Consider the following 8,393-nt stretch of genomic DNA (forward strand, 5'->3'; position numbering starts at 1 on the left):
TGTATTTTCCATCTCCAGGAGGAAAGAAAACAAAAAAACACATTCACGGCTGGGTTTTTTCGATCTTTTTCGTGGGATTGAAAAATGAAAAAAAGAAGCTCGAGAACGGGGTTTAAATTATTAATAAAGCTAAGTTTGTCTCGTGTGCTGTGCATGCACCTTTCCCCTGAACCAGGCGGACAGGGCCCCGGAGTACGAGCCCCCGAAGCTGATCCAGGTGTTCCTGTGGGTCAGGTTGAAGCTTCGGCCGATGTGCTGGTGGAAAACGGCCAAGTCGGCAAGTCTGGGACGGAAAAAAAACAAACAACAACAACAACAGACACGCAAATTACACATGTACAGACACAAAGGTGCTGATGTGGGCTCCAATATACGGGGGGTGGGGGGGGGGGGGGGGGGGGGGGGAACCCTCTGGTGCAAGTGTTGGATTGTTATGTCATTGATATGTGATTCTTGGGTTTAAACACACACACACACACACACACACACACACGCGCACACACACAGGCTGGTGGGGAGTCGACACTAACGCCTGCTGGCTGCTCAGGTGCGACAGGTTCTCCGTTTCGAGGCCGTCGGGGTTGATGCTGTCGCCGTAGAAACGGTGCTCCAGAGCCAACAGCAGCGCCCCGTGCTCCTCCGCCATGTCGGCGTGGTGACCTGAGTGCATATATTCTATTATTAGAAATATTTCCCCAGCAGAAAGACGGTAAAGAAATGGATGTGGTGATTTTGGATTGCATTACAGAGGGCCGCATCCCGCCCACCTGCCAGGACGTCAAACTCAAAGACGGGCCCTTCGCCTCCGACGAAGAGGAACACCGGACCGTCCGGACGCCGCCAGTACGCCTCGTTCACAAAGAACCTCTGGGGGCGAGAAAGAAAAGCAATGTTTATTAACATTTTTATTCAGGTTCACCCCCCAAAAAACCAGCAGCTCTTCGTCTCTTTGTGCGGAAGTAATCCCTCGTTTAATGCCGACGGAGGGGACACATTCGCTGGGATGCTCGCCCGCTGCTGCTTTAGGGCGGATTTAGCTCGGTTTAGCTCGGTTTAGCTCGGTTTAGCTCAGTTTAGCTCGTGTGCGGAGAAATTAGATGGATTTAAGATGACCGGGAAGATGTTTTCTCCTCGTTGCTGCATTAAGAAGGAAACATTTAAACATTTAACAATCCTCCAGAAGTAATATAAGAAGAATTCAATATGGACTTTGTGTATTACGAGATCAGAGAAACTCGTGCAAATGTTCTTTTTATCAAGAGTTTTTTTTTAAATGGTCAAAAAAGCAATCAATGGACACAATAAAGTGCATCAATGTGATCATGTAGTTATAGAAGCACCTTCTCTCCACCCCCTGAGTTTAAAGTAACAATTAAAGAGATGAGGATCTCCATCTTAGTCCACGGTGGAGCGGCTCTCTCTCTCTACCTGAGGGAAGGTGCTGAGGTCCAGGTGGTTGAAGTGGTCCAGCTGCTGGTGGATCCGGCCCTCCTTCACACGCCGAAGAGGCTGCTGGGCGTTCAGGAGGTTACGCACACGCTCCTTGATCTTCCCCAGAATCCGTCCTGGCATTAACGTTAAAGGAAATAGTCAAATAGTTTTGAGAGTCATTGCTCTGGCTGCTGTGTTGCTTCTTTGCTCAGTGTTGTATGACTTTAAAACTATTGTTTGTCGTCCGTTTTCCTGGCTTGTGAAGCACTTTGTGGCCCTTGTTTTGAAAAGTGCTTTATAAATACAGTTTATTATTCCTCTCAAAAGGCGTCTACAGTGGCTCCATCGTCCATTTCATTGATAGAAATATAGTTTATGTTCATGTCTCCGATGTGACGCTTGGCAAAAAAAATAAAAAATACTTTAAACTCTCCAAGATCTCAGATTTATTCCAGTGACATCATCCAAACGTCACCGGCAGCGTCTGTTCCCTTTTGTCTTCCAGCTAAAAAAATATTTAAACTTTTCTTTTAAAAAAAAACGTCTAGCAAATCCACAATGTCCGGTTAAGTTTATTAAACCCCATTAATCAGATTCAACTCACCGGCATCCGTTGAGCTGAAGAGGAGCAGAAGGACGAGGCAGCGGGTCGGGGAGAAAAGCATCTTTGAATCCGGATACTTTAAGATAAATGTGAAGGAGAACAACGTGTCCACCTCCCTATATAGTCCTCGGAAGGGTGGAAACTGTGATATGACCCGTGTATTATTATTATGTGTGTGTGTGTGTGTGTCATATATAACCGCTCAGCAAAATGGAGCATCAGCTTGGTGATGTAACTCAATCTCTCTGCCTTGTAATGGCTTTTTTCTTCTTCTTTTTTGGAGCGGTTGAGTTACAGGAGGCCTTTTTTCCCTCTTACAGCAATGCGTTGCATCAGTGAGATGCCACACACACACACACACACACACACACACACACACACACACACACACACACACACACACACACACACACTTAATTCCCAGAAGCACTGCGTCTCTCTGTGTTTTGTGTTCCTAAGTAGCAGCTCGGCGAGTTGCTCTGATGTGAGAGTTGACGACGTACTCTTCTCTCCAACAGCGCCGTGCACGTGCATCACAACCGTGCACCGACACACACACACACACACACACACTCAGGTGAGGCCGGTAGGACATGTCATCACGTGTTCAGCAACAATCCTTCGCTCGTGGCGTCTTTCAGTTGCTTCGTGTGTGTTTGACTCTCCTACGTTCTAAATAATTTGATCCGAGGTCTCGGAGCCCGAAGCCTCGGCCAGATGGACGCGGCCCTGTCTAAAGCCTGCAGCCTAGTCATTAAGGATTGGCAAAGTAGTCCGTTTTCAGGATATCATCTGTGGCATTAACCTAATATTACATCAAGAGTGGGAAACTGAATCACTTTTCGTGGTGCAGCAGATGGCTGTGAGCGGAGATGTGGACCGGGACGGAAGAAAAGAACAAAACACAAATTAGCGACTCGATGCACGATGACAATGAAAAGCTATAATCGGCATCAGAAAACCGTAAATAAAGTCGAGGCACGGCGTGTTGTCTGAACACGAGAGCGAGCGGTGAAATTCAGCTGCATTCATTTATTTTATTTTCAATCATTTTGTTGTAGCGGCCCTGAAAAATGCATCTCAAAATCTGGCCATTTGAACCATCTGGAAGAAAATCTGAAATTTTTTCATTTTTCATAATTTGGGTAAAAAAAAAGAACCAAAAAGCTGAGTATGAAAAAATGGCGCTTTTAAACTGCATCTTCATCAGTTCGCTTCCTCAGTTGTCATGGCAACTGGTTCATAAGTCATATTCTGCATGTAAAACTCACTCCTGTAAGTTATATATAGAAAACAAACAATGAAATAATCTCACATCTGATAAAGAATTGCTGCTACAAAAAAAAAAAAAAAAAAAAAAAAATCAAAAATAATAATAATAGAAAGAACTGAAATGATTTCCATCATTGTGCCAAAAAAGGTGTGAAAGTGAGCGAAGCATCAACAGGCGCCGGGTTAATGTCACTACTTTATTCACAGACGGGTTTGTTCATGATTTAAAATTGGACAGACAAAAATATACAGATCAAAGTTTGATGTAACATAGCAGATAATATAATATAATATGTTCCCTTTCAGTAGTCATGACTTTAGTCCAGTCTCTGACTCCGGACTAAGGCTTTAAACGTCGGGTTACAAAAACACTCCTTAACAGAGATGCTTTTTCCTCTTATAGATAAAACACATGCACAGACATTATTTAGAAAGTACAATTTAAAAAAAGAAGAGAAAAGCTGATGAAAAATAAAAGATGGGCCTTCGTCCTTTTTAATTTACGATAAAATACTTAACAACAACAACAACAAAGTGGTGAACGCAGACCTAATGCCTCATGCAACCTTCTAGGAAATGAAGAGCAGAAAAAAAAAAATGGGAGCAAGGAAGCAGCAGACAGGCAAGAGACGCAAAGCAAGCGACGAGTCGGAGGAATTATTGAGATGTTTTGCTCAGAGCAGCAAAGAAAACAAAAACAAGTCTCCATGACGACGTGCGGAGACAGTCGTCTCCCCCGACGACGATAACCGTCATGCAGATCCTCCAGAGGAAGAGGACTAGTATTGGCTAGAGGAGTTTGCTACATGGAAAGAGTGTTTATTTAGTATTGCGTCACACTTCAGGGTAAATGTAACCAATAGGGATAGGGGGGGTTAGAAAGAAGAAAAAATAAAATAAAATAAACATTTACAGCATCAAAACCCCCCCCCCCCAAAAAAATCACAAGTTAAGTGTAACTCAGACCAACGGGGGAGGATGCTACAGTGGCCGGGGGGGTGGGGGGTGGGGGGGTTCACGCTTCATCGCAGATAACGGTCTCCACCACGAACGTGTTCTCGAAGTGACGGATGCGGTGGCAGTCCTTCGCCTCGCGCTTGTTGATACCTGGGGGAGAGAGGGCGGGGGGGGGGGGGGGGGGGGGGGGGGGGGACACAGAAATGTGACTCGAGCCGAACAATGTCAAAACGTCTCCATCGACACCCCCCCACACACACACACTGACCCCCCCTCCCCCGACTTACGTCTGCGGGTGAGGCGGCGGTTCAGGCGGTACGTGTCCTTCCCGTTGCACAGGCGATAGATGAACGGCCCCAGCTGACGCATGTTGTGCACCCGGCCGGTCACCACCATCTCCTCGTGGATGATGTAGGTCTGAGGCAGGTAGGTTCCCTTCTGCAAGAGACAGAGAGGGGGGGGGGGGGGACATTCACAGAGTTCGTGGCGTTTTGGGAAAAAAACAACAACAACAACAGTAAAGCCGTTTGAGAGAACCCGGTAGTCATGACGACGTTTAAGTCGAGTCGAGTCACCTTCACGTTGATGAGGAGCTCCAACAGGTTGCGCGGAGGCATCACGATGGTGGTGTTGAGCTCGATGACGTAGCACTTGTTCAGAGCAATGTCATGGTAGGCTGTAAGTCCCTGGAAAAGAAAAATAAACTGTTTATATAAAACATTTAAAAAATAAAAAAAAATGCTTATGGGATTTTATTAATTTTTTTATACTAATGTTGTTATTTGTTGGCATGTTTAACCTCAAATATTTAACTTATTAGGGTTTTTAATGCACATTCGTGGTCCCCAGAGGATGAATCGTACCATCGTCAGGTGTTAGCATTGCCGATGTTAGCAGAACTACAGCTGTGCCTTAGTATGGGCCTCCAAGAGCTGCTAGCATGGTTGTAGACTGGTTGTGTGTGTGCGTGCATGTATGTGTGTGTGTGTGTGTGTGTCCTCACTCTGTGGAAGTCATGGATTATATCGGCGGGGTCGCTGCCTCCAAAGTGAGGCACGGGCACCGTGATCTTCTCGTAGTTGTCGCCCAGGTAGATGCCGACGTTCTCCTCCAGCTCCTGACGCCCGCGCAGCGGAGCGTAGGCGGAGTCCTCGTAGAGAACCCTGCAGTGGAACAGGTTCTCCTCGGGGATCTGAAACACAAAAAAACGACGTTGTCATTTTCTCCTTTGTTAAAATTCTCATAATTAATGGGTTTTTTCGGAGGTCACAAGGACCTTCGACAACCAAATTCTAAATCAGTTCAACCCTCGAGTTGAAGTGGACGTTTTTACCAGAAATGGAAGAAGAAAAAAACAATGGCGGCTCCCAAAGAACGTAGATGCTGCAATAAAAAATCAGTTTTTATCAGAACTCGTGTATTTATTCATCTGAAAGAAGAGCAAAGAACGTTTTCACTATTCTCCCAGTTTGGCCTTCGGTAAGAGTTTCATCCAATCACCTGCCACGTATCTTTTTGAAAGCACCCGCCCCTTTTTCCCTTTCCTATGGTTCTGTGTTGCAAACCATCTTTCAGGGGAGGTTATAAAACCTATAAAAAAGGGACATCATTTCATTTATGAATACAGTGTTTCTGAGACACAGAAGAGTGTAACGGGGTCTCACGTGAGGTATGAAGTAGTAGCGGTAGACGTAAATGGAGGCGAGGACCAGACCGGCCATGAACACCACCAGGCCAAAGGTCAGGCAGCACAGGCCATTGAGGGGAGACTTTTTGGAGCGCAGCGGCAGGACCAGCTCATCCTCCTCATCCTGGAAAAACACACAAACACACACAGATATTAATACTTTTAAAATCGTGACGAGAGAAGCGTTTCCAAGCAGCTTCAAATCACACAACAACGCAGCTTACTCATCTGAAAAATGACCTAAATTAAAAAACAGAAGCTCGCATTAACGAAGCGCTGGAATTAGCAGCGCATGAGCCCGGCCGGAGGAAAGGGAAGACGGAGTAATAACGTGAGTAATCTTCCCAGACGCCTCCAGTCTCGCGGTCCATCTGTTTGGCTCGGGTTGCACTACACACAGATAGTACACGCTTACAAAAAAACTATATGATTAAACAGAGAAGTGCTGAAATCAGAGATGTGAGTTAGTGACTTCAAAACGTGTTAAAAGAAAAGTTCGGCACACTTGTTCTTCGTGGGGACACACACACACACACACACACACACACACGAGGGGCTGTCATCTTCGTGGGGGTCCCTTCCTCGTGTGTCTTCGCTGAGGGGTCGAGGTCGACGCCGCTTGTCGAGCACCCTGCTCGGCCTCCTTTAGAGCTGTGAACAATAACCATCCTGCATGCACTGCAACCCATCTGCCATTTTGTCAGCCAAAAGCTCACATTTATTGCATGCTACCTTTTTTTTTTAAGCTGGGGGGGGGGGGGGGGAGGAAATATATCTATGGCAGCACTGGAGGAAAGAAATCTTTGGCAGCTATAAAAGCCAAACACCAAAACACCAATCCTGTGTATTGTTAAATTGCATTTTTTTGTTGTTGCTTGCATTCATCTGTGCACCCTCTAAATAAGACGTGTGCATGTGCACATTATAACAACTTGCATCAAGCAGAGTGGCGCAGCGATGGCTTGTTTTTGTTTCCAGAACCATAATGGTCGATGAATGCTGTCACACGCACACACACGCACGCACACACACGCACACGCACACACTAAAAAAAAAAGAAGAATAAAATCCCCTGCTGGTCAGACTGTGCAGGTGCACGCTGACCCGCAGACCAACAACACCAGGAAGGAGAGTCAGGGCACATTACATAAGTGGTCAATCAAAAACGACTATGACAAATGATTTATTATAATAATAATAATGATAAATACAAAATAAAATAAGCGACGCGTTATATATATATAAATATATATCCACTCACCATCGGATGAGGGATGAGGATCTCGGTCTTGTCGCCATCATTCTCCTTCTCCACTTTCTGTCCCGCGACAGACTGGAAGCTGATCTTCACCATGTCTCACCGTGCGTGTGTCACCGTGCGTGTGCGTGCAGGTGTCCTCGCGCTTCGTCTGCGTTATCGATAAGCTGTTCACCCTTTTTTCCTGAAACAATGAAGCCCCGCACCTCGTCGACGGGAACGTCCTCTTCTCAGACGTCGCGTCCCTCTCTGTTTTTGTCTCCTTCTACCGGAAGTGTGCTGTTTTTTGGGGGGGGGGGGGGGGGGGGGGTTAGATTTTTTAAATTTATTTTATATTTGCCCTTAAAGGACTAGTGCGGTGCTTTCTGTTTAGACTCCATTCACACACAAAAAAAACGCACTATTATATGAGCTCTCGTGCAAATGCGCTTATTAATAAACCAAGTTATTCTCATCTTCCTCCACTGGCATATACATTAAAACTATTGTGCAGTTTGTTATATTGCGAGATGAAATTATCAAGCTCTTATGATCGATATTGTTTTTATAATAAGAAATGTATCAAACCCCATCATTGGTGTTTAATTAAGACCACAGCAGCTGACACGCCCACAAACCCCTGGCTGTCTTGGTTCACTCTCACCGCTCTCATGGGTGGTGTTCCGGCCAACAGGAAGCTGGATAAAAATAATAATAAAATAAAATAAAATCCAGAGGCGAAGAAAGCGGTGTGACATTTAGAGGTGGATGTCAGGAGTCGGTGGAGACCAAACTCAGAGCTAAAAATGAGTGAATATCATATCAATATTGATTGTTTTTTATCATTGTAAGAAATGTACTTTATAAAAATGTACCTGCGTTATAATAAAGTAGCTCACTTTAATCCACATCTTAATTATGAGGAAAACAATCAAATCTTCCATTGTGTTGATAACACTCTATTTTTTTTTAAAATTTAAGACTTCTTCCACCAATTGGGGGGGAGAAAAAAAAAAAGTCCCACTAAGCAGACGTAAATATTTAAATGTTAACACACATTTTGACATCGTTGTTGGTATAAAAACAAAATAAAAATTAACACAGCATTATTTTTTATTCCAAATGTTTTTTTTTGTTGTTGTTTTTTTTCTTCTTCTTTATTTAGATCGTAGGGCTCGGCCGGTGACACTTCTGAAAGCACCCTC

At 44.8% G+C, this 8,393-nt stretch overlaps 1 protein-coding gene across 1 annotated transcript; it reads right to left on the reverse strand.

The window, feature by feature from the left end:
- Nucleotides 1-3,465: 3,465 nt before the first annotated feature.
- Nucleotides 3,466-8,190, reverse strand: LOC117741970 (integral membrane protein 2C-like). Its single transcript, XM_034549269.1, has 7 exons — nt 7,777-8,190; nt 7,213-7,488; nt 5,929-6,075; nt 5,268-5,456; nt 4,840-4,950; nt 4,552-4,702; nt 3,466-4,414 (listed from the first exon to the last, which is right to left on the reverse strand). The coding sequence occupies exons 2-7, from the start codon at nt 7,303-7,305 to the stop codon at nt 4,323-4,325; spliced, it is 783 nt and encodes a 260-aa protein (XP_034405160.1). The 5' UTR covers nt 7,306-7,488; nt 7,777-8,190; the 3' UTR covers nt 3,466-4,322.
- Between the last annotated feature and the right edge of the window lie 203 nt (nt 8,191-8,393).

Source organism: Cyclopterus lumpus, chromosome 13, assembly GCF_009769545.1.
Source record: "Cyclopterus lumpus isolate fCycLum1 chromosome 13, fCycLum1.pri, whole genome shotgun sequence".
Taxonomy (NCBI): domain Eukaryota; kingdom Metazoa; phylum Chordata; class Actinopteri; order Perciformes; family Cyclopteridae; genus Cyclopterus; species Cyclopterus lumpus.

Excerpts from the sequence above, each read along its gene's own strand:
- LOC117741970 (XM_034549269.1), bottom strand. The coding sequence starts at position 7,305 with ATGGTGAAGATCAGCTTCCAGTCTGTCGCGGGACAGAAAGTGGAGAAG. Across the intron at positions 6,076-7,212 it reads TCCTCATCCCTCATCCGATG|GATGAGGAGGATGAGCTGGT; the intron begins GTGAGTGGATAT and ends GTGTTTTTCCAG. Across the intron at positions 4,703-4,839 it reads AGCTCCTCATCAACGTGAAG|AAGGGAACCTACCTGCCTCA; the intron begins GTGACTCGACTC and ends TGTCTCTTGCAG.